Genomic DNA, 27,825 nt, shown 5'->3' on the forward strand with positions numbered 1-27,825 from the left:
TCAGTAGGTTTAACCGATTAAGAATACGGAATTAATCAAACATATGAATGGGTCGATTAAAATAAACACATAAGTACAACACATTATCATAGTTAATCATATAGGTCAATTATCACATATATCAATGCAATGTAATGCAATATGGTGATGTAATGATATAATGGTGCGGTGGAATGAAGGTTGTCGCATATCTTATTGTATATATCTGTCGAGCTGTGCTACCAAGCAAGACCAATGGGTCTCTCACAGACCATATACCTCATCACAATATCAATGTATCAACTACCTCACCACCTAGCTTATGTCCAAGGACTCATGATACTATTATCTCATCTACTTGCCACCTAACTCATGGTCAACAATATAAAAAGGTGTCAGTTTTTCTTTCTCAAAGGAATTTCCACAGTTCCCAACTTCCTAATGATCATGATATGATAGATGAGGATGAATGAATTCACAATATATAAGTCATGGAGACTCTATTGAACTCAACATGTAATACAAGGTTCAAAGTTCTCAAACCTTAACCTAAACATGATATTCACCCTCAATAGACAATACAACAACAACAACAACCTAGTGAAAACCCATAAAGTGGGGTTTGGGGAGGGTAAAGTGTATGCAGACCTTATTCCTACCAAAGTAGAAAGGCTATTTCTGAGACACCCTCGGCTCAATAAAAGTATAAAAAGAGGTCAGATAAGTCTAAGAAATTCAAAGCGATATGGAAAAGCAAATAACGAAAGCGACACAAATAAAATAGAGTAATCAAAGTACATAAAGTAATAGATAATAACATAAATAAAAGCACAAGAAATTATAGTGCACTAATTCGCCTACTAATACGGAAGAATAACGAGACTATATACTAGCCTTCTACCCTAATATTGGTCCTCCACACCCTCTTATCTAAGGTCATGTCCTCGGTAAGTTGTAACTCCGCCATGTCCTATCTAATCACCTCTCCCCAATATTTATTTTTCCTACCCCTACCTCTTTTGAAACCATCGATGGCCAACCTCTCACACCTTCGCATTGGGGCATCTATGTCTCTCCTCTTCACATGCCCAAACCATCTCAGTCGCATTTCTCGCATCTTATTTTCCACTGAGGCTACTCCTATCTTATCCCAGATATCCTCTTTTCTATTTTTTTCCCTCCTGGTATGTCCACACATCCATTTCAATATTCTCATCTATGCAACTTTCATCTTTTGAATGTGAGAGACCTTAACTGGCCAACACTCGGCCCTATATAACATAGTTGTTCTAACCACCACTTTGTAGAACTTGCCCTTTAGTTGTGGTGGCACCTTCTTGTCACATAGCATACCGGAAGTGAGCCTCCATTTCATCCACTCTGCCCCAATACGATGTGTGACATCATCATCAATCTCTCTGCTGCCTTGCATGATAGACCCAAGGTACTTGAAACTACTTTTGTTTTTGATGGCCTGATCACCAAGCCTAACTTCTGCGCTATCCTCCTGAGGTATCTCACTAAACTTGCACTCTAAGTTGTCATGACCCAACCCCATGGGCTGCGATTGGGGTCCGACCTGGACCCCCGTATACGTAACTTTCAAATATAACCAAATTGAACAATGGGTAATGTGATAAAACACCCCCTAAAACCCCAATGGGTTAAAACCTTTCCATGTTCATATAGCCTCCTTCATTCATATCGTATCATGGAAGAGAATGCAAGCCGACAAGGCTGCCATAACATAAAAACATTTACAACGTGTCGTATAGGCACAGCTGAAATAAACTCATGAACAACCCACACATACATGTCTACAGACCTCTAAGAATAGTACGGTAACATATGGTGGGACAGGTCCCCCGCCGTACCCCTGAATAAACAAATACATATATACATCAGAGGAACAGTACAAAAAAACTAGGCTCCGGAATAGTGGAGCATCTCCAATCATAGGTGAGCGGAACTCCTAAGCTGGCGGATCTTTAAAATGAACGTCTGTACCTATGGGCATGAAATGCAGCCCCTCAAAGAAAGGAGGGTCAGTACGATACATGTACTGAGTATATAAGCATAATGTAACTGGGATAACAACTGAAACAGGGATGCAGGAAACCAAGTATAACATTTAATAGGGTACTGTACCTGCACCTCACAAAATAAAGTCCTGTATAATATTATCACGTACCGTATCCGACCCGTTCGGGGACTTGGTGTTATAAACACAACATCTATCATGATAGGCATATATATGCTATTAGCTCTGTGGAACGTACAGCCCTATCCATGTATATAGCAAGCACATGCCGAGGAACGACGGCCCAATCTACATATCATGTAATAATGCCAAGGAACGACGACCCGATCCATATATCGCATGATAATGCTGAGGTACGACGGCTCGATCCATATATCACATGATAATGCTGAGGTACGACAGCCCAATCCGTATCTCATATATTAGTGTCGAGGAACGACGGCCCAATCCGTATACATGCATATCATATAATAATGCCGAGGAACGACGGCCCGATCCACATATCACACAACAATGCATATACGACCATGTAAGACTTGGTAAAACATCAGACATCCCCCAACCATTATCATAAATATGCCTAATAAATCCCAGATTTAGGAATTTACACACCCAATCACTATTCAGCCTATAGAAGGCTCGAGGGTCGTAGTTTAACTACTTCAAGACCCTTAGCATTTAGGAGTGAACTCGAGTCATAAGTTATACTCAGGACTTACAACTAGAAGTTCCTTTACACTCATATCATACCTCAATTCACTTACATTTAAGACATTCCAAAGGAAAGAAGAGACAGGAATTACACATACCACCTTTCGTTATATAGAAGCCCTAAAAGGCAACAACTCAATTACTACAAGAGTTCTAATATCACGAAGTCAATAAAACTCATGGCTCATACTTGTAATTTATGAATGGAATTACCCCAAGCTCAAATACATATCATTCATTACTAACGTCTAAGACATGCCAAAAAAAAGAGAAGAATAGCTTTACATACTTATGCCAAAAACATGCCAAAAGAAAGCTTCACATCCCTCGTATGGACTTCTCTTAATCACGTTCACGTCGTCGTCCTCTGAACCTATTTAACATGAAAGAAATGTGAGTATCAACAACCTTAACTTTTCAGTGCCCTCAGTTGCACCTTAGCATTCATGGAACCTATTTCCTTATTCGTCTCCTCGACTAGTTCTTTAATTAGTTAAGGCGTTAACGAAAATTAGGCAGCACCTCCCCTATAAAGTGCCCTATACAAATTTACAATTACATCACTAATCACTACATCCAACCAACAAAAACACCCTGCAGCATATAAATATAAAACATGGCGACATCACTCAACACAAGCTCCAAACAACTTGCTGAAAATTACGACACCAAAATAGGGTTTCTAGTCTTTATTTCGCAAAGCCTTTATTTATACAAAACGAGGGGCCATGTGGCTGTTACCATCAGAAAACAAACATATTTTAGAACACATTTAGTCCCTTCAACAAACCCCCACACACCTGCAGCAGTACACAACAAACACAACACTTTACTTCGACGACAATTCAACTATAGCAATTTCAATTTAGTTTGTTTCGAACGTCAAATGTTTCTATGATGTTTTCACGTTTCCAGACACTTAAACAACATATAATACACTTCATAAAAACACCATAAACTCCAACTTAAGAGGAGAAACCTTACCTTACCCGAAATTGGCCAAAACTGCCAAATTGCAACTCGGAAACTTTTCAAACTTGCTGAAATCGCGTGGACTGCTTGTTATCCGTTTGGTGCTGCCCAAAGCCATGATTTTTCATTATTAACACCTTCATATCATGTAAAATCCCTTAAAACGTGGGAGAATAGAACCAATCCATACCTTAACAAACGGCTTCCCAAACCTGCTGAAAATTAACTTCGAAAACCCCCTTAACATGCTGAAAGTTGCGGACTGTTTGTGCCACTTCTCCGCTACTTCAAATTGGATTTTTTTAGCTAGAAAACATAATTATACAAGTTTTCTATATCTTAAATAATTAAATCATTAAACAAAACTCGGAGGCTTACCTTTTGGAGACCAAACCCATAACCCTCTCTTTTTGGTTTACTAAGTTTTCCTTCAACTTTTTCTTGTTTGTTCCAAGTGTAAAACTGAAACCATGGTTCCGTAGGCATCCTAAGACACATATATACACCTCCACATATTTAATAAACACAGTATATACTTAATTTATGGAGCAAAAGTGGAAGCTTACCTTTGTTTTCCTTGTTGCCGCCATAATACTCTCTCTTAGTCTTAGGTTTGTTTTTTCCCTTTTGTTCACGTTTTTGGCTGAAATTATGGATAATTAAATGACTAAGAGTCATTTTAACATGTATATATGGGCTTTCTTGGAGGTGACATATGTCAGCCCCTTAGGGTGACACGTGTCGAGCCATGATTGGCCACTGTATCATGCTGCCAACTAGGGGCTGCCACGTGGTAGTGGGGTCCACCCCCCCAAGCAGGTGGGTCACCTACTTGACCCCAAGCAGGTGGGTCACCTGCTTGCTTGAGGTGATGCCACGTGTCGCTTCTTCATTGGCTACCACGTGTCATCTTTTCCCCTTCCTCATGGGTTCGTAATCTCATCTTATTCTACGTACCTATGTAATCCGTGCTACGTAAGTTTGATATATCCTTAAGTAGCTCAAGTTCATACGACTTTTAACTTAGTAGCTTACGTAGGTAAATCGAGTCCTACGACTCATTTCTTAGCCTCCAAGTCTTTTCGGATTCTCACGACTCTATTTCCAACCTTCCCTCTCACGAGGCATTACATCCTCCCTTCCTTAGAGTTATTTGGTAACATGATAGATAATAGGGCTCACATGGCGATTTTCAAAAATCTTACGAAAACGTCTCAAGGTATAGAAGTATGGGATATAACATAAGTACTCTGTCTTGGTCCTACTCAACTTAAATCCTTTAAACTCTAAGGTATGTCTCCAATCCTCCAGCTTAGCGTTAAATCCGCTATGAGTCTCATTGATCAGGACTACGTCATCCACAAAAATCATACGCCATGGCACCTCAACTTTAATTTGTCACGTCAGTCCATCCATCACCAAGGAAAATAAAAATAGACTAAGAGTTGCACCTTGATGCAACCCCATCACAACTGGGAAGTGCTCTAAGTCCCCTCCTACTATCCTTACCCTAGTTTGGCACCCTCATACATGTCCTTGATCACCCTAATGTACGCCATAGGTACACATTTAGCCTCCAAACATCTCCATAGTATCTCTCATTGAACTTTATTGTAAGCCTTTTGTAGATAGATGAATATCATATGCAAGTCCCTCTTCCTCTCCCTATAATGTTCCACCAGACTCCTTATAAGGTGGATAGCTTCTGTAGTTAAGTGTACCGGCATAAAACCGAACTAGTTCTCTTAAATAGACACACCTCTCCTCACCCTTATCTCCACCACTCTTTCCCACAGTTTCATAGTATGGCTTAGAAGCTTGATACCTCTATAGTTGTTGAAGCTATGGATATCCCCCTTGTTTTTATATAGAGGGATCATTACGCTGGAACTCCATTCTTCGGGCATCGTTGTCATCTTAAAGATGACATTAAATAACCTAGTCAGCCACTCCAAACATACTGAGCTTGCACTCTTCAAAAATTCCCCAAGAATCTCATCAAGTCTAGTCGCTCTTCCCCAGCACATCCTACACACAGAACCCTTAACCTCTTCAATCGTAATACTCCTACAACACCCAAAATTATGACGCCTCCCTCTATGTTCTGAATCTCCCAACATAATTTCTATGTCCCCTTCTTCATTTAAGAGTTTATGGAAGTATTACTAACATTGCTGTTTAATGAAGGTCTCCTCTACCAATACTTTTCCCTATTCGTCCTTAATGCACTTCACTTGATCCACATCGTGTGCCCTTGTCTCTCGCACCCTAGTTAGCCTGAACAATAGAGTACCGAACCCATGTTGCACGTCTCCTAGAAGTGAGATATGAACAATGAGCCCCTATCTGATATGATGGAGATAGGAACTCCATAGAGTCTAACAATTTGATTGATATAGACCTGAGCCAACCTTTCTGTTGTGAAATTAATCTTAACCAAAATGAAATCAGCAGCCTTAGTCAATCGGTTGACCATAACCCAAATGGAATTATATCCTCTTATGGTAGTAGGAAATCCTACCACAAAATCCATAGTGATCCTCTCCCACTTCCAAGAAGGAATGGGCACCCTCGAGCCTCTGGTGCTCACACTTAACCTGTTGGCATGTAAAATACTTAGACACAAACTCGGTGATGTCCTTTTTAATACCACACCACTAATAGTGTTTACTCAAGTTATGGTACATCTTTATTATCCCTGGATGAATAGAATATCGAGTGCAATGGGCCTCCTCAAGTATCAATCTGACCAACTCACCCATATTGGGCATACAAATTGTTACAACCCATACTCTTGAGTTCAGAATGTCTCTTAATCTTCATAGAAGTTATCATGGAAGCTGGATAATCTACGACACTATCAAACAACTCTAAAGAAGAGAGAATGTGATACCCCATGGTAGGGAAGGTTGAAAATATGTTAAAAGAATTTGAGGGGAGTTGGAGGACAAATAATGAGTCGTAGGACTCAACTTACCTACGTAAGCTACTAATTTAGAAGTCTTACATACATAAGCCACTTGAGTTACCAAGCTTATGTAGCACGGATTACATAGGTTTTTAAAATAAAATGAGATTACAAACCCATGAGGAGAAGGAGAGAATGACACGTGGCAGCAGGTTACCCACCTTCTTGGGATCAAGTAGGTGACCCACCTATTTGGGGGGGTGGACCCCACTGCCACGTGGCAGCCCCTAATTGGCAGCATATATGTGTTGGCCCAATGGGGGCGCGACATGTGTCACCCTTAGGGGATGACATATGTCACCCTCTAAGGAAACATATATCTACATTTTAAATGACTCTTAGTCTCCTTCCTTATCCAAAAACTTCAGCAAAGACAAGGAACAAAAACCCTAAACTAAGAGAGGAAAAGGTGACGGCCTAGGGAGGAAAAATAAGTAGGTCCCAATTTTATTCCGTAAATTAATTATATAGGGTATACCAAATGATATGGAGGTATTAATAGTATAAAATCATTGTTTTTAGCAGCACCAAATGGATAGCAAGTAGCCACGACGTTTTAACCGCGTTAGAAAAGTTTTTGAGGTGAGTTTTGGCCTTTCGAGTAAGGTAAGGTCTTTCCTTGTGATTTGAAGTTTATGGTGTTATTATAGGTTGTATTATACACCTTTTATGCGCCTTTAAGTGTAATAATTTCATATAAATGCTCGACGTTAGAAGCAAACTAAATTGGAGTCGTTATAGTTAAATTATAGTTGAAATGAGGCATTGTGCGTGTGGGGAGCTGCTGCAGATGTGTGGTGGTGTGTTGTAGGGATGGAACATGGCATAAAAGAGTTTTGTGTTCTTATGGTTGCAGCCACCCGACCCTCTATTTCGTATGGTTAAAAGTGTTGCAAAATGGAAACTAGGAACCTTATTTTGGTATCGTAATTTTCAGCAAGTTGTTTGTAGCTTGTGTGGTGTAATGTTGCCATATTTTGTGTGTATATGAGCTGAAGGTTATTTTTGTTGGTTGTCTGTAGTACTTAGGGATGTAATTGGAAATTCGTATAGGGCATGGTATAGGGGAAGTGCTTCCCGATTTTTGGTAACACCTTAACTGACTAAAGGACTAGTCGAGAAGACGAGCGAGAAAATAAGTTCTATGAATACTTGGGTGAAACTTAAGATGCTGAAAAGTCAAGGGTTGTTGATATTCATATTGCTTCCGTGTTGAATAGGTTAAAAGGATGACGAGGCGAACGTGATAAAGAGTAACCCGTAAGAGGTATGTAAAGCTATATCTTTTTCCTTTTGGCATGTCTTAGCTGTAAGTGAATTGTATGTGAAATATGGGGATAATTCCATTCCCAGAACTCCAAGTACGCCTCATTGTCCCTATCCACTGCCTGGTATTGGAATCCCTGCAAGAATTGGGTGTTTCCTACCAAGGCTTCTACGTATTAAAAAGTAGTGTGTGGAAAGCTATCTCTCCTTTCTCTTGATATGTACTTGGCATGAAAATGAGGTTTTGATGAAATGGTTTTTCATCGAGCCCCAGGATGGGTCGGGTACGAAATATGTACATAATAACCACCTGAAGCAAAGTACATACTATATAGAGCTTATTCTCTTTCTTCTTTTGGCATGTCTTAGTTGTAAGTTAAATATTATACGAGCTCCGGGGTATCTGCAATCTTAAGCATCTCCTATTTACTCCTGAATATTGAACTCCTATAGTAGTTGAACTACTTCTCTGGAAACTTCTATATGTTAAAGAGGTAACAAATGTATAGGCTCCAAGTCTTAAAGACTATATGTTAACAAGTGTTCTGGTTCCATAAGCAATTGGGCTTTGCTTTAGTACATGTATAGGGTCCCCGAGAATACAACTGACATAGCCCATAATGACATTTAGAGGACACTCTAGGTGACTACACTACTACTCGGGTCCTTAGACGAATGTTTGATCTTCTTATACGGTCAAGTCTCTGATAATATTTTAAATTGCATATGGTTACTTACTACTCTACTCGTGCATACTGTAACCCGTTTATGACCGAGTCCCAGGTCGGGGTATGTAGATGTGTGCAGTTCACTTCATTATCCATCGAGTCCCTCACTAAAGGACCGGGTACACTATATGAGGACATGATAATGCAATGACATGAATAACTCACTGAGTCTCTCACTAGAGGGTCGGGTACCTATGTATATATATGATGATATATTGTAATAAGGTGGTGATGGCGTCGGACCTATGATGGTCCTACAAATATGATTCACCGGATCCCTGATTAGGCTGGCTATATTGTATAATTTGAGCATGCATGTTTTTATGATTCACAGGGTATAGGTACAGGTTTCTGATTTGATATTTTAACCCTTACTTCTCTATTTTAGATATGCTTCTAGTTGTATTATGTTATGTTTTACATACTCAGTATATATGTCATACAGACCCCTTTTCTTTGGGGGGCTACGTTTCATGCCCGAAGGTACTGATATAGGTTTTGGGAGTCCGTCAGCTTAGGATTCCATTCATCTCAGCTGGAAGAGGCTCTATTGTATCGGAGCCTAGTTTTTACACTGGCTGTTGATTTATATAATTGTTTCTATTTATCTAGGAGTACGACGGGGGCCCTATCCCGCCATATATTGTCGTTAATATTTTTAGAGGTCTGTAGACCTCTATATGTGGGTTGTATATGTTAGTTTGGTTCAGCTAGGTCTACATGATACATGGTATGTGTTATTATGTTATGGCAACCTTGTCGACTTGCGTGTCCTTTCATGATATGATACAAATGAAAGTGGCTACAGGTTTATGAAAATGTTATCACCCAATAGGATTCTGATGCATGGTATTATGTTGTTTATATTCCGATTTGACCACAGCTGATAGACATGTATAAGGGGGTTCAGATCGAACCCAAGTCGCCGCCTATGGGGTTGGGTCGTGACAAAAGCAGTATCAGAGCAGTTTATCCTTAGATTGTCTGTAGACCGTATCTAGTAGAGTCTTGATTATTGATGTGTTGCATGCCACATCTATAAAAAGAAGGCTATAGGACATTTAGGATGTTACTTTTCTTTCATGTCTAAGATCGTGCTATAGCAGAAGGAAGACATCGACGGAAGGAAGTGACTGACGATATTAGAAGTCACAAAGCACGCAGGTAAGAAAAGGCATGAAAGATATCTATCGGGTAAGTTACTGAAGTAAAAGTGAAATGTAAAGTTAAAAACTGAAAGGAAAAGTATAAAGGAAAGTGCAACAGATGCAGTTCGAAGTTGGACACATGAGGTAAGTCCATTAATTCTATATTATTGTTGATATTTAATGCCCTGTATGTCTGCAATATGAGATGATATTGGAAGCCCTGTTTGGTTGTGATATGATATAAATATGTATATATGTTGTCCCTGTGAGGGATTATTGGTATTTTCTGCGTGCATGTTGTGGGATAGTAAGGAGAATAGAGAAAACTCTGCCGAAATTTTCCAAAAACAAGAAAAAGGGAATGAAACATAGATTCCTAATATGTCTTGGGAGTTGATACCGAGTACCCCTATTATGTTTAACTAAAGTTGTAGGAGGTACTCTCCATGTTGTCAATAAGGGGCACCCTTTGTACTCAAATAATTTTATTTCGGAGGAACAAAAGCCTATTTGAGCAATAAAGTACAGACCACGGCATCTCCAACCGTATTTGTGCCATAGAAAAAAAAAACTCAGGTTGAAGAGTAAGATGTTCAGCAATTGAGTTTCACTTTTCTATAAAAGTACCTAGCCCCAACTCTTAGTTGTAAATTAGATAAGTTGTTCATGACTCGAGGATAACCTCAGAAGGAGACCATGTAGGTCAAGTGTTAAGAAGTACTGTGATGTTTAAGGGATTCTAGTTTTCTTTAAATAGTGGTTGGAAAGTGCTCTATGATAACAGTTTATTAGCTCTCGACCAACTAACTAGAGAAAGAAATTCTAACCAAAGCACCCCAGCGAGCTGTCATGAACTGAATATGAGTATGAACTAAAAGGGGGATATGTAAGTATGACTTAAAGGTGGGATATAATGAAGCGGGGATAAAGTAAGACCGCTAGTAAGTCACACTCGGTATGTGCAGACTAAGTCAAAAGTCTATGTTGGGAACATAGTAAGGGCAAGAGGCATAAGGTATAAAGGAATGATGCATGTACACAACGTCGCCCCAAAAATAATGGAGCCCTTATAAGACAAAGACGGCCAACTTAGGGAATAAATAGCGCAACTTCCATTCACCCCAAGAAAGAAAGGATATAGGTTGGAATAAGGCTACTACTCTGAGAAAACCTTAGACTGTTATTGTCGGAATATAAGTGTTGCCTAGTTAAAATTTGAGATGACTACCAGTGTGTATTAGCCTTTCATAAACATAAGTAGAAGGTGGCCTTGGATGAGTTGTTTCCTGGGTCACATTAGTCAAGTACAGATTAGTAGATAAGATATCACTTTATGTAAGGGAAGGCTCTTGTCGCTTCATGATTTAGCCAAGGTTCCATACATGAATAATCAGGTTATAAAATATGCAGAAAGACAGAGACATGATACAGTACCAAGTAGATTAGGGAAGGAGGTTGAACGAAATTGAGATTGGCCATAGAGACGTAGAACAAGGTATCAACAGATAAAGGTGTAAGTACCCTCTAAAATGGGGGGAGTCAATGAGGAAAATTGCAAGGGTAAGGTGGAGGCAATTGATATGGAAACATATTTAAGATGGATGTTTAAACTTCAATAAGATCCCTTACTGAACCAAGTTAGGGAGGTCTGGAAGTCACCAATAATTGGATAGAAGTCAGAATGCTATGTAAGGCAGTGTTAAGAAGTTTTTTAACAAGACATTGAATGACCTAATGCTAGAAGGTGGGTGCGTATAAAAAGAAAAGGGTATAAGAATAAGAGGATGTCGAATAACTCAAGAGACACTACGAAGGATAATGACATTATGTTAGACCAAAAGCCAAACTATTGGCTATAAAGTTGGTCACAAATAATGTTGCGATAAATAATAACAAAGGAAAAGACATAGAAAACTTCCTATGGCAGGAGATGAGAAGAGCAAAGAGTGATAAGGGAAAAGAAAGAAGTATAACAAGATGGGACAAACAAGTGCCAATATGAATGAGATGTGTATAGTAGAATGAACTAGGAGATGGAAAGACTACGTCTACCTCCTACGAATTGCATCAGAATGGTTGTGCAACCTACGGGTATGTATATATAAGCATTAGGCTAAGTGAGTAAGTACATGATAAAAGGAATAGGGGTTCAATAATGACAATGTAGTTGTGATATTTTGGATACCCTACTGAGAGATACGACGATAGGTTAAACCAAACTATCGAGATGGAATTAGTCCTATGGGAAAAGTAAGACATGGCCACGGTTGGACCAAAGATCTACCCCAACATCGATTGTAGGATAAAGAAGGAAACGACAAGGTAACGTATGAGACCTAGCAAGACGACGCTAAAATATTTCTCAAGTTAAGTTGAATGCCTTTTCATATTCTCGTAAAAGTAAAGGATAACATGAGATAATATATCTAAAGTATTATAAGATGGGACAAGATGGGATAAGGATATTGTAAAATTGTTTAAGTAAGATAGGAAGAACTAGCTGATTACTATAGGATGGCAAGCTTATATGCTCAATTCCCTCAGAATTATGCTAGCTAATGATAGATAAAAATCAAAACGGCTCTAAAGGACACTGTATGATTGAACTGTAGCTCTACTCAGTAGACAACCCTAAGGATTGGAAAAAAGAAGAAGAAACCCAAAAGGTAGAGTGCCAATTAAAGTTTTGAAAAGAGTCAAGAAGGACTATACGAGGTTAAGAATTCCCAAATTATCAACTTCATTATGGAACTATTTTATACTCCGCAAAAGTAGGGTGATATACGGGTTATTGTGAGTAGGCTAATGAACCAGCCCATTTTCTTTCAATCAAGACCACTTATGCAGCTGAAACTAGGTGAAGTTACAGGTCAAGGAGGTAGTAAGACTCCATGAAGTTCCCCCAACTATTATCTCAGATAAAAGGACTTCAATTATACTTAACGACTGGAGATTAGTCAAAGAAGAGATCGGGAATAAAGGTAGGCCTTAGTATCGCATTTTTCCCTCGAGCTGCTGCACCGACTGAGCGTACTATCAAAATGCTAGAAGATATATTGTGAGCTTCTATGATTGGCTTCAACAGTTCAAGTTGCCTACAGGAATGGCTGTCATTCCATTATCCAGAGGGCCCTGTACAAGGCATTGTATGGTAGAGTGCGTAAGTCGCCCTATTGGATCAAAGACTAAAAGTCCCCGACATGATTGAGCAAGCTATTGTCTAGCAGCCTAGAGTCGGCAGAAGTAATATACAGATAATCGACATCGACATTCAGAGTTTAAATTAATGGTTAGGTTTGCGTAATAGGGTCACCCAGGAAGGGAGTAATAAGATTCAACAAGAAAAGGAAACTTAGCCCAAAATAAACTAAACCTTATCAAGTTGCTTGTAAGATGGACAAAGTTGCCTGTAAGTTGAACTTACCACCTGATTACGAAACTATATGCCCTGTACGTCTGATATGGATACTTCACAAATATACTGGTGATCTACCCAGAGTCTGTCCCATAGGTAATGTCCACGAAATGGAATCTTGTGAGGAACAACCTATCGCTATCTTGGATAGATAAATTAGAAGGTTGCGAACTAGGACGTGACTTCCGTCAAGGTATTGTTGTAAAATAAAAACCAAAAAGAGGATGACCTGGGAAGTCAAAAAGGAGATAGAGACAAGATATCCGTACTTTTTACCTATATACAAAGGTAATCTAAACCCCTAAATGGATTAAGAGACGACGATTATACAAAACCCCTGAAATCCTTGTGAAACCCTATGAGGTAAGTTAACATTGGAGGACGAATGTTCTAAAGGGGGGAAGGATGTTACACCCCACTTTCTTGAGCTCAGAATATTGATTAAGCTTCGTAGAGGTTATCATGTGATCCGGATAATCTACGGTACTATCAAACAACTCTAAGGAAGGAAGATTGTGATACCCCATGGTAGGGAAGGTTGGAAATAGGTTAAAAGAATTCGAGGGGAGTTGGAGGCCAAATAATGAGTCGTAGGACTCAACTTACCTACGTAAGGTACAAATTTAGAAGTATTACATACTTAATCCACTTGAGTACATACCAAGCTTATGTAGCACAGATTACATAGGTTTTTAAAATAAGACAAAATTATGAACCCACGAAGAGGAGGAGAGACTGACACATGGAAGCATAGGGAGGTGACACGTGGTAGTAGGTGACCTACCTGCTTTGGGGGGTGGACCCCACTGCCATATGGCACCCTTTAATTGGCAGCATGTATGTGTTGGCCCAATGGGGGATGGACACGTGTCACCCTTAGGGGATGAAACGTGTCACCCACTAAGGCAACATATATCTACATGTTAAATGACTCTTAGTCTCATTGCTTATCCAAAAACTTCAGCAAAGACAAGGAACAAAAACCCTAAACTAAGAGAGGAAAAGGTGACGGCCTAGGGAAGAAAAAAAGGTAAGTCCTAATTTCATTCCATAAATTAATTAGTTAGGGTATACAAAGATGATATAGAGGTATTAATAGTATAAAATTATGGTTTGGAGAAGAACCAAATGGATAGAAAGCAGCCACGACATTTTAACCACGTTAGAAAAGTTTCCGCGGTGAGTTTTGGTGAATTTTGGCTAATTTCGGGTAAGGTAATGTCTTTCCTTCTAATTTGAAGGTTATGGTGTTGTTATAGGGTGTATTATACACCTTTTATGTGGATGGAAGTGTAAGAATGTCATAGAAATGCTCGACGTTAGAAGCAAACTAAATTGGAGTTGTTATAGTTAAATTGTAGTCGAAATGAGGCATTGTGCGTGTGGGGTGTTGCTGCAGGTATGAGGTGGTGTGCTGCTGGGATGGAACATGTACCAAAATAGGTGTGGGTTCTTCTGGTTATAGCCACCTGACCCTCCATTTGTTATGGTTAAAAGTGTTGCAAAATAGAAACTAGGAACCTTATTTTGGTATTATAATTTTCAGCAAGTTGTTTGGAGCTTGTTTGGTGTAATGTTGCCATGTTTTCTGTGTATATGAGCTGCAGGTTATTGTTGTTGGTTGTATGTAGTAATTAGGGATGTAACTGGAAATTCGGATAGGGCATGTTATAGGAGAAGTGCTGCCCGATTTCCGGTAACGCCTTAACTAACTAAAGGACTAGTTGAGAAGACGAGCGAGAAAATGAGTTCTATGAATATTTGGGTGCAACTTAAGATGCTGAAAAGTCAAGGGTTGTTGATATTCATATTGCTTCCGTGTTGAATAGGTCCAAAGGATGATGAGGCGAATGTGATAAAGAGTAACCCGGTGAGGCACAACTTCTCATCCTTAAACTGCCTCTCTCTAATCATATCCATCAAAGAAGAGCGGGCCTCTATGAAAGCAAGAACTCGACTCGAATTAGAAAGCTGCAATCACACCAACCCATTAGCCAATATATGAACAATATTAGCCTAGGTTCTCTCCTCAGTTCGAATAGCTGCAAGACTTCCCATGCTAGAAGTCTTCCTACTCAATGCATCGGCCACTACATTAGCCTTCCTGGGATGATATAGAATAGTAAACTCATAATCCTTTAGAAGATCAACCCACCCCTTTGCCTTATATTCAAGTACCGCTGGCTAAAGATGTATTATAGACTCCGTCTATCGGTGAATATCTCATAATGAACTCTATACAAATAATGCCGTCATAACTTTAAAACAAAGATAACTGTCGCCAACTCTAAATCATGGGTAGGATAGTTCTTTTCATGAGTCTTTAATTTCCTCGAATCATAGACAATCACCTTTACCTTTTGCATCAACACTCCACATAAGCCTACTCCTGATGCATCAAAATACACGGTGAAGTCAACACCCTCCTCTAGGTCAACATAAGTGCGGTAGTAAATAATACCTTGAGCTTTAGAAAGATATCTTCACATTCATTTGACCAATAAAATACCAAATTCTTCTGAGTGAGACTGGTCAATGGAGCTGCTAGCCTAGAGAAGACCTGAACAAAATGGCGATAATACCCTACTAAACCCTCAAAACTGCGAATCACTATAGCTGAGCTGGGCCTATTCAATCTTTAAACAACCTCGATCTTAGTCAAATCGACTCTAATACCCTTCTTAGACACCACATGCCCTAAGAACGCCACCAAACTCAACTAAAATTCTTATTTGGAGAACTTAGCAAAAGTGTCTTCTCCCTGAGCCTTTGGAGCATAATCTTCAAGTGTTGCACATGATCTGCCTTAGTCTTAGAGTAAACCAAGATATCATCAATGAAGACAATAACAAATAAATCTAGATACAGGCAAAACACCCCATTCATCAACTCCATAAATGTTGCTGGGGCATTAGTCAACCAGAAAGACATAACAAGAAACTCATAGTGACTATATCTATTCTGAAAAGTTGTCTTAGAAATATCTAAAGGATGAATCCTTAACTAATAATACCTGAATCTGAAATTGATCTAAAATAATAAGGACACTCCTTGGATCTGATCAAACAAATTATCGATATGGGAAATAGGGTACTTGTTCTTGACAGTTACCTTATGGACCCATCATTCTTCTTCACAAATAACATTAGGGCAACCCAAGGAAAAACACATGGGCGAATAAACCCCTTACTCAATAGATCCTGTGGCTGCTACTTTAGCTCTTTCGACTTAGATAGAGCCATACGATAGGGAGAAATAATAGGCTTGGTGTTGGGCTCGAGGTCAATAGCAAAGTTAATATCCTTGTCATGTGGAACCCCTTAAAGATCAATAGGAAATATATTCGTAAACTCATGAACCACAGGAATAGACTCCATAGAAGGCAGCTCAACAACAATATCACTAATAAATTCTAAATATGCCAAACATCCCTATCGATCAATTGCTAGGCCTGAATACAAGAAATAAATTTACTAGGATAAGAATAACTCAAACCCTTCAACTATATCTGTGGCCTACCAGGCATAGCTAAGGTCACAGTCTTTGCATAACAATCAATAATAAAACGATACAGAAATAGCCAATCAATACCCAAGATGACGTTGAAGTCTACCATATCAAGAATAATCATGTCCACCCACATGTCATAACCCACCAAAGACATAACAAAGGATTGGTACACCCGATCCCTACTAAGGGCTCTCCTACTCGAGTAGAAATAAGTATGGGCATGGGCATACAATCTTATAGTAAGTCAAACCCAAAAGACAAATATGTTGACACATACGAATAAGTGGAACTAGGATCAAATAACATAAATGCAAGGTGTTTGGATGCAATAAGTTTTTGGCGCCATTGCTGGGGACTTTGTTTAATTTGGCAATAGTTTTATTGCGATGTTTCTTTATTATTTGAGTTTATGTTAACAACTTGATCTTAGCTGTTATTTCTAGCAGGAATCAAAAAAGGCACACTGGACAGAAGTGGGAACATTGTAGAGCCGTTAGCTGAGCCTAAAAGATTTCTACATCAGCAAAGAAGGAGAGCAGCTGCTCTATATCTTGGACCATAGGTATATTTGGGTGATACTAATGATATTACGATAGAAATCCCTATAGAGATGGATGCCAGGATATTACATGATGTGGCACTCCCACTCACAACAAATGTCACCTCCAATATTCAAAAACCGCTGGCTAGAGGAATATTTGAATGTAAATAGAACATAGTGCAATTGTTACATTTTAATGGGCAGTTTACAGGTTTTACTCATGAATATCCTCAATTTTAGAACTTCTTGGAGATTAGTGACACTTATACACCTAATGGGGTATCTCCTGACTATGTGAAGTTAACATTGTTCCTTTTTTCTTTGTTGGGGGAAGCTAAAAGGTGATTAAAGTCAGAACAAACCAAATTCAATAACTTTATAAAATAATTTGGCTCATAAATTTCTTATCAAGTTCTTTCCTTCGAGGAACACAACTAAGTTGAGGTTTGAAATTTTGAGCTTTAAGTAAAAATCTGGAGAAAATTTGTACCAATCTTAGGAAAGGTTTCAATCATTACTCATTAGTTGTCCTCACCATTATCAAGCTAATGAGGTGTTGGTCCATTTCTTCATAGAAGAGTTAGAACCAACACCAAAATTCTTCTTGATTCTATTGCAGGTGGATAGGCGCTGGAGAAAACCTATGATGAGCTATATACATTGCTGAATCGTATATCTCACGGAAAGCTAAGTAGAATGGAGGAAATTCTAGACCCATGGTTCAAAAGCAAGAAGGCATGTTGGAAGTCGATGCGGTGACAACTTTGATGGCATAGATTGCAGTAATGCAAAATATGATAGCAACGCATTTCAATACTTTAGCAAAAGGACAGCAGCAAGCTTTGGTAAATATGGTTCAGCAACAACATATGTGGTGGAAGGTATGTGGCAGTAGTGAACATGTGGCAGAATACTATGAAGCTAATCCTGAGTCGGTAAATTTTATGGGTAATGTACCTAAGGGTGGAGGTAACCAAAACTATATAAATACTTATAACCCAAATTGGAGAAACCATCCTAACTTCATATAGGGTGGAAATCAGCAAAACGAACATCAAGGGCCAAACACAATTTAAACGACAAGGGAGCGGGAAGCAGTACAATAATCAAGGCCATATGGTCCATATAGACCACAAGGAGGAGGCCAGATCTATAACTAGCAGGACCAAAGTAACAAACAATTAAGTAGTGCAGGAAATATGAGTGTTAAATACATGCTTTAATAACTCATGAATAAGCAAGCTAAGATAGATGCGGATGTTCATCAATACTAAATCACTACCCAAAATTTAGAGAAACAGGTGGGACAACTAGCTAGTACACAAAATTCACGCCCGCAAGGTTGTTTTCCAGGTAAACTGACCCAAACCCCAAGTAAGTAAATGTTGTCAGCACTTGAAGTGGAAAAGCATTAGTTGAGCTAGCATCACAAAGAAAAGGTAGTGAAGGAAAAGGTAAAGCTGTGGAAATTGAAGCTAGTGAATCTAGTCAACCATAGACGGAGCAAGAGTAGAAAATAAAACCACCTTCCCCATTTCCACAAAAATTTAAAAAGAAAAAAGAGGAGGAATGTTTTGAAAAATTCATAAACATGCTTAAACAGGTACAAATTAACCTACCTTTAATTTATGTGTTGTAGGGCATTCAAAAATATGCCAAGTTTGTCAAAGATATTGTTGCCAACAAGAGCAAGTTAGCTGAATTTGAAACAGTGGCACTCACTGAAGAGTGTAGTTCAAGAATCTTAAAAAACGTTAAGCTTCCAACTAAACAAAAAGATCCAGGTAGTTTCACTATAAAGGTAACTATTGGTAGTTACAGTAACACAAGAGGTCTCTGTGATCTAGGTGCTAGTATAAACTTGATGCCTAGATCTATGTTCAAGAAATTAGGTCTGGGTGAACTTAAATTAACTATCATTTTACTGTAATTAGTTGATCGTTTTGTTGTTAGACCTGATGGTATCATTGAAGAAGTGTTAGTTGAAGTGGGATCCCTCATCTTTCCTATTGATTTTTTTGTATTAGATTTTAAGCGTGACCTTAATGTTGCTTTTATCTTGGGGAGCTCCTTCTTAGCAACACATGGTGAACTTATTGATGTGGCTGCAGGTAAATTGACTATGAGAGCATATGACAAAGTAGAGGTGTTCGATGCTTATCAGGCACTGAAGTTGCCTGTAGTCTATGAAAAGTTGTCGTCTATAATGGTCATCGATGTGGAAGTCCCAGCTCAATGCATTTTAGCAAAAAATCCTTTGAAAATAGTCTTGATGAGTCAAGATATTAAAGAGGACATGGAAGCTAAAGAGTTAGATAGTGTTCTTGATATGCAATATGTCAGCATGTGGAAAAAGAATGTGGAACCTTTGAATAGAGAATTGGTTCCTTCACCAAGCCATCTCTAGAAGAAGCTCCTAACTTGGAGTTGAAGCAATTGCCCGCACATCTCAGGTATGTTTTTCTTGGAGTGAATAATACTTTACCTATAATTCTTTCATCTGCTTTGTCTAAGGCTCATGTCACGACAGCACTTGAGGTATTAAAAAGGCGCAAAAAGGCAATTGGATGGCAAATGGTTGATCTTCACGGCATCATCCCCCTTTTATACGTTCATAAAACTTTCATGGAAAAAAGACATAAGGCTAGTGTGTAACCGTAAAGCCGGTTGAACCCCATCATGAAAGAGGTTGTGAAGAAAGATATAATCAAGTGGCTAGACACAGGTATAATATACCTAATCTCTGACAGTAAGTGGGTAAGCCCATTTCAGTGTGTACCAAAAAAAGGAGGAATGACTGCAGTGACTAATGAGAATAATGAGTTAATCCCCATAAGAATAGTAACTGGGTGACGCATATGCATGGACTATAGAAAGTAGAATAATGCCATGAGGAATGATAACTACCCTGTACCATTTATTGACCAAATTCTTGACATGTTAGCAGGCCAAGAGTACTATTGTTTCTTAGATAGGTATTAAGGATACAATCATATTACCATTGCGCCGGAGGACCAGAACAAGACAACATTCATGTGCCCGTATGGAACATATGCATTTAAGCGTATGCCATTTAGTCTTTGCAATGCTCCTGCCACTTTTCAGAGGTGCATGATGGCTATATTTCATAATATGGTAAAAGAGTTTTTAGAGATTTTTATGGATGACTTTTCAGTTTTTGGAGAGTCTTTTGATCTTTGTTTGTAAAATCTAAAGAAAGTACTAGCAAGGTGCGAAGAAACAAATCTTGTCTTAAACGGAGAGAAATGTCATTTTCTAGTAAAAGAGGGTTTTGTGTTGGGGCATAAATTGTCAAAACATGGTTTGGAGGTATAAAAAGCTAAAATTAAAATGATTGAGAAGCTTCCACCACCAGTTTTAGTGAAAGGAATATGCAGTTTTCTAGGTCATGCCGGATTCTATCAGTGATTCATCAAAGATTTTTCAAAGATTGTCACACCCATGTGCAGCTTGTTAGAATATGAGGTAAAATTTAGTTTTGATGATAAATGTTTGCATGCCTTTGAACTCTTGTAGAAGAAGTTGATTGAAGCCCCCATCCTGATAGCTCCTTACTGGGAGCTACCTTTTGTGCGGATGTACGATCCAAGAGACACAGCAATGGGAATAGTTCTGGGACAGAGGAAGGAGAAAATCTTTCACTCTATCTATTATGCCATCAAGACCCTTGATTCAACTCAAGCCAAGTACATAGTCACCGAAAAGGAGATGATGGCACTGGTGTATGCGTTCAATAAATTCAGATCCTATCTGGTAGGTACTAAAGTAATTATTTACACTAACCATGCATCTCTTAGGTACCTATTCAATAAGAAGGATTCCAAGCTAAGGCTCGTAAGATTGATTCTTTTGGTACAAGAGTTTAATATTGAGGTCAAGAATCGCAAGGGCTATGAGAATCAAGTTGTCTAGCACCTTTCTAGGATAGAGAGTTCAACACATATTGGAGAATAGCCGCAAATCAAAGAAGAATTCCCCAGATGAGCAGTTATTGGCCCTAGAGGTGACTGAATTGTAGTGGTATGCAGATGTTGTTAATTATTTGTTTAGTGGAATGTTTCCTCCTGATGCTACCTCATAATAGAAGAAAAACTTATGCATGATGTCAAGTTCTACATATGGGAGGAACCTTATTTATTCAAGCAAGGTGTTGACCTAATGATTAGGAGATGTGTACCAGAAACTGAAGTGCGCCAAGTATTGGATAGTTGTCATTTATCACCATATGGAGGCCATCATAGAGGAGAGTGTACTACCTATAAGGTGCTCTAATCGGGTTTTATTTGGCTGACCCTGTTCAAAGATGCTGCAAGCTATGTAAAGTACTGTGATCAGTGTCAACGAGTGGGCACAATATCAAGAAGACACCAAATGCCTTTGAACAATATTTTAGAGGTTGAAATCTAGAATATTAGTGAAAATGCTTGACTTTGAATAATATGTTGGGTTGATTATAACTTTATCTATGAGTTCATTTGGGGTGATGTAGTAGTTTTGAAGTGTGGGTTGATTTGTTAGTATGTATGTGCATAATATTCAGATTAAGGTAAGTTTGAGTACCTTTATATCAACTACATGCCAATGAAATGCTTATGTGTGGGGTATGGGCTTGAAGTTATAACGATATATAGACTCTTATATGTTGTTTTTGGCTAGCTTATCAGTGAAAATGTCATCTAGAAGAAGGCAAGGAAAAGAACCAGCAGGCCTAGGAAACAGGAAAAGAGATATAGGGGCACCCTCTGTACCACCAACCCCACCCATGCCTTTGGGCCAGTCTCATAGATTTGGCATAAAAGCAGTACATCCTATAGGAAAAAACTAGTACAAGTGACACCCCGAGTCTCTCTATCTTTCAGATACGCCAATCAAGGAAGAAAAATTGGCAAGACACTACCCCCACATAATAAGGAGGATAGAGGAACTAAATATGAATTTCTTGTTCGGTGATTCAAAGCCATGCAATCTGCACATAGTACGAGAATTATACGTGAACTATCAACTCAATCAGCTCACATATTATATCACAGTCAGAGGGGTTGATGTCCCTCTATCTCCCATGGCAGTAAATGAGATATTAGGGAAGCTAGAGCTACCAACCACCGCCTTAATAGATTTGAACATCCAACTGCCATACAAGGATGTCCGACATACTTTGTGTGGGCCTAGGTCAATGATAAATTGGGTATGTCACGGTCTGCGTGGCTATCACAGAACATTCCCATATGCGCATTTTAATAAAGAAGCATGTGTATGGGTGATGATTTTTATGCACAGTCAGATTCCAGGCCTCCACTATACAAAATTGACACGGAACAGAGTACGCTTGGTCTATTCACTTATGAAAGGGATAGAAGTGAATGTTGTCGCTATGATCAAATCTACCATCCGAAAGTACAGAGTTCATAGAGGCAGGGGATTTGCATTCAGAGGCCTCATTATAGAGATATGCTAAAGGACTGGGGTCCCATCAGTACAACATAATTATATGGCCCCCTCCCCTCAGATTATTATGATGTCACCAACATAAAGAGGCTAGATTACACTCACGGCCCAATCCTCATTGATCAAGAGTGCGCAAGGCGCGATGATATGATCACAGCCTATATGCTTGGGTTGGAAATGCTTCGACACTGCACAAGAGGAAGAGTTTAAACTTAAGAGGAACTCCGTGAGGTCGAGAGACAATACCCTCTAAATGAGCATGCTATGGATGTCCTCGGACTAGGACCTGAGTTTTATAAGCCGACTAAAGATGACATTCCCACAAATGAGGATAGGAGGAGGACCGTCTCAGACGTGGAGTCAGATCTGGAGATCACAGAATTTGACCCTTTGGCGGTGGAAGATCCGGATGCTAGTGGACAGATGGATGAGTAGACAGGGAAGTCTACTACCTTGAGTTATGAGGACAGTGCCCAACTTTAAGTGTGGGGTGGAGTCTATTTAAATTAAACCATAGCTGTTTATTTTTGTTGTTAAATTTGATGTTGTGTTTTATTTGGATTGATAATTGTGTTTTTTTATATTGTGATTTATCTAGATTGGTACTTGTTTTTTTTATCAGCACTGATATTGTAGGTTTATCTTAAATGTTGATGTCATTTAAAACTTTTTATGAATTTGGGTTTCATGACATTTGTTTTCGGTTCTTTGGCCATGGATAGTCCATTTGAACCATATAAAAAAATAATTTTTAGATAATTGAAATGTATATAAAGTGTTTTGCTAAACTATCAGATTGCATAAGGTAGCATATGAAAACAGGAAGAAAAGAATTGACTAAATTGATACACCTAAGAGTCTGTTGTAGATTTTGAATAATGTTGAATTCATATGACTGTGGTTGAAATTTATGAAGAATTGTTGTTCTGAAATTAAACATGTGTAGTGTGAGTATGGTAAATTATATAATCCTTGGTTTCTTTCAATTACTAGAACTTGCCCTGTGTATATGGTTAGTGAAAATAAAGGGATTTTAGAATTAAGGGAAAGGATCTAGGCATTTCTTTGATAACCTCACTTTAAAACCACTATGTACCCATCTTAATGTAAATCCATAGTTATCCCTTTTGAGCCTTTAACGTGATTCTTTGGCAGTCTAGTTTGAAGCCTATTCCTAAATGTTTTCTTTGAGACCATAAATTTTGATCCAAAAAGCCAAGCGCTTTGGAAAAGATAAAGTGGAGAAATAGAAAGTTGAAAACCTTGGGTTACAAAGAATAAAACCATTGATGATGTTGATTGAAATAAAATCTTGTGTAGAAAAGAAAAATTGATGGAAAGTGAAAAGAACGTCAACTATCTCATAGTTGAAGTTAGTGAAGAAAAGATGAATGCCTCTACATAGATAAATGAAGTGAAAGATTGAGCTAACGGAATAACAAAGTGGTAACAATAAGGTTATGAAGTTCTTGAATGGAATTAAAGAATGTAGTGTGTTGAAAGCCCTTGTGAATAAATTAACTATGCATGCCCAGATTTCTATCTACCCGTCCCTTAGCCTACATTACAACCTGAAAAAGTCCTAAGTGATACCTAAGTCTTAGCTACCTTAATAAAGTTGCTTAATACACTAAGAGAAAGCCTATGGTTCATCTTGAGCAACTTGTGATTTCATTTGAGAGAGTGAGCGAAATTTTGTCCAAATATCTATGAAACTAACTGTGAGAATATAGGTAATTCTTTCTTGGTAAGGGAATATGCTTAATGAAGAAGTGGTAATTTTACATGAATTGTAATTTAACAAACCATCTGAGTTGTTTCATTATAAAGTTAACTATCGAGTCTGTGGTGTTGAGTTAGTAGTTGCTTAAAACAGAAATTTAACATGTATATGTAAGATAAAGATAATTATGCAATTAGTATGGTTTGGTGGAATTGCTTTGTATATCATGTATTTATCATTCTAGGAATATAACTGGGAGTTTGTTCCAGGACTAACAAAGTTATAAGTGTAGGGTGGTGATCTTGGGTACATTTATGTACCCAATAGCACATAAAATCCATAATTCGTTAGTCAAAGTGAGAGCAAATTCCTAGAGTTTAGTTCATATTTTATATATTTTATATTGTTACAACCAACAAGCATGATTAGATACTTTCAAGGTTAATTGAGTAAAACTGGACATTCAAAGCATGATTGGATTGAAAGTGGAACTCAAAAGAGAGGTTGGGAGCAAAAGGTGAAGAAAATACAACAAAGCATGTCCGCATCGCGCACTTGGACCTTGAGATTTAATTCCAAGTTGTACAGTTGATTCATCGAGACAGTAAGGTCCACGACAGGTCTGCATCGCGGACATGGTTTTGTATAGAGCAATTTTTGGCCAACACAAGAAATAAAAAATTACACTGAATTGAAGCAAGTCCGAATTGCGGACTTCAGTTCGTCTACATTAATTCTGCTTTTTTGTTGCTATAAATAGCACATTTACATATTTTATTAAAAAATAGATCAGATTATCAGGAGAAAAATTGAAGAAGACGAAGAAAGTATTTTTGATGATATTTTCTTCTTTCCTTTCATTTTGAATTCAATTTTGATGTCTTTAATGATTTATGTAAATATATTATACACTATGAGTGGCTAATTACTCTTGTTGTTAGGTTGTAGCCATAAGATCAAGGTTTAAATCTTGCTTGCTTTGGTTGAAAATGAGTTTTTGTATGTGATTACTCTTATGTTCTTGTTTTGATTGTTTTAATGCTTAATCACCATTAGAACAAATTTGTTGTCCACCGAGAACTTGGAAGACGAAAAAGGGATACAACACTAGAATATAAGTAGCATGTTTATCCTAGAATTGTCTAGAATAATTTGTATATAGAATGGATGTGACACATATCTATACACTTTGTTTGATTACTAAACAGGATGATAGTATTAATGCATTTTTCTTGGTTCATGCTTATCCCCGCTCAACGATGTAGTTAGGTTGTCAACAAGAGTAGCCAATTAGAGGTTGGAGGACCATAATTGTAATATCAACCCTATAAATTAGTAATAGAAAACCCATTGGATGCAAAAATAAAGGATATAAGCTGGAAATCTATATAGGCTACAACCTGGGGACTCTTCTTTAAATTGATAAATTTTCTCTAATGCCGTTAAATCAAGTTCTCATATCATTTTTGGTATAATTATTTTGTAGATATTAATGAACTCAACTCTTTGAAACACACATGAATAATTTGATTCATTGGAAAGCTGATTATGCCTAATTTCATGTCCTTGTGGGTTTGATATCCGACTCTTAAAAAGGGTCACTATATTACTTTTGAGACCACGTACACTTTCTTGTGCATTTGGATGCAACACTTTCCTCTCCAATGATACTTCAAGTCACCAAAATATATTCAAATATAGACTCACAATCATATTTTGAAGATATTATCACCAAAATCAAGGAATTTGGGTGAAAAGGGTAAAATGGTCAAAAATTCCATATCACTCGAAATCTGATTATTTTCAGATGAAAATATTCCTCAAGAAATCAGAAATCTAATGGTGAAAATCATATAAAAATGGGGTTAAAATGGATTCACAAACCCAATGTTTGATAGAATTTTGAATTAGGCAAAACCCCCCAAAACCTCCAATTTGAAATCCAATTTTTGAAGTTAAAATCACGAATTAATCAATGGGAATCAAAGATATAAGTTGAAAATGACTTACATAATAGTTTTCCATGAAAAATTTCTTTGAAAATATCCTATACCGGTCTTAAAATGTTAAAAAATACAGGGAATTTACCCAATTTCCATCTTTTGGTAAACACACTGTTCAGGTCAACTTATCCCTTCGCGATCATGACTCACTTACGTTGCGAAAGTAAAGCCCAGGACCTCGCTTTATTGCGATCATAGCCAAGACCTGGTGATTGTTAATGTCAAAATAAAGGTGCATCGCGATCACGGCAGGGCTCCTTCACGAACGCGAAGAACAATGGGAGGCACCAGTTGACAGCAATAAGTTCATAAGGCTGTCTCCAAATGGATCATCGGGATTCGATAAAAACCCCATGAACACAAACCAGATATGGAAACCTACTAAATTCGACGTTCCATACAAATGGAATCATTGAAATTTGAATTTGAGGCCTCTTTGACCCGAAATCTGATAAGTCGCAACTAAACTAGTTTTGGTACTTGAAATACTCAAAATACCCTCGGGACCTCTTAAGATTATAAAGAAGTCATTTCTAAAATTAGAATCACCTCCCAAAATCATTGGAACTATCAAAAATCCGATTCGAGCACCCGAGCCTAAAATATTGACCAAAGTCAAGCTTGTATCAAATTTTAACTCAATTTTTAATTTCGGACCTAAATTCTACGTTTTAACTCGAAATCTAATTTTGACAACTCTCCTAGTCCATTATTCACATTTTAGAACTGATGGAATTGATAGAATTCCATTTCGATCCTCAAAACTCCATTTGACTCTGAAACTCAAAATTCAACAATCTAATCCTTTAAAACCCATTTCTCAAGCAAAACCTTAGCTTTTCACAAGATTTCCAAAAACTAACTTATAGACCCAATGAAAAAGTGACTCGGGGAAGCTAACTGGGAGGGGTAAAATGGTAATTTTATCAGGCATAACAAAAATGACCCTCAAGATCATTACACTTTGCGACTCAGGGCATCCGCTACCACAATAGCTTTGCCCTGATGGTAAAGAATAGTGATGTCATAATATTTCAATAGATCCAACCACCTACGCTACCTCATGTTCAGATTTGACTGAGAAAAGATATACTTAAGTCTATAATAGTCAATAAAGACCTCATAGTGCACACCATAGAAATAATGCCTCCACAACTTCAGAATAAACACCACCACCGCCAACTCCAAGTCATGGGTAGGATACTTCTTCTCATGTACCTTCAACTATCGAGAAGTATAAGCTATAACTCTACACGTTTGCATCAATACACTAACCAAGCAGAGTCCTGAAGCATCAAAAAATACAATGAAGGCCATTTCCTCCTCGGGGAAGGGTAGAATAGGTGTTGAAGTC

General features: G+C 38.1%; 1 protein-coding gene across 1 annotated transcript in view; it reads left to right on the forward strand.

The window, feature by feature from the left end:
• Positions 1-17,300, forward strand: part of LOC129884236 (uncharacterized mitochondrial protein AtMg00860-like) — a 31,972-nt gene extending 14,672 nt beyond the window's left edge. The window contains exon 2 of the mRNA XM_055958566.1: positions 17,185-17,300. Coding sequence (XP_055814541.1) covers positions 17,185-17,300 — 116 coding nt within the window. The remainder of the gene's footprint in view (positions 1-17,184) is intronic.
• Positions 17,301-27,825: the final 10,525 nt, after the last annotated feature.

The sequence above is a fragment of the Solanum dulcamara genome, chromosome 4 (genome assembly GCF_947179165.1).
Source record: "Solanum dulcamara chromosome 4, daSolDulc1.2, whole genome shotgun sequence".
NCBI lineage: Eukaryota > Viridiplantae > Streptophyta > Magnoliopsida > Solanales > Solanaceae > Solanum > Solanum dulcamara.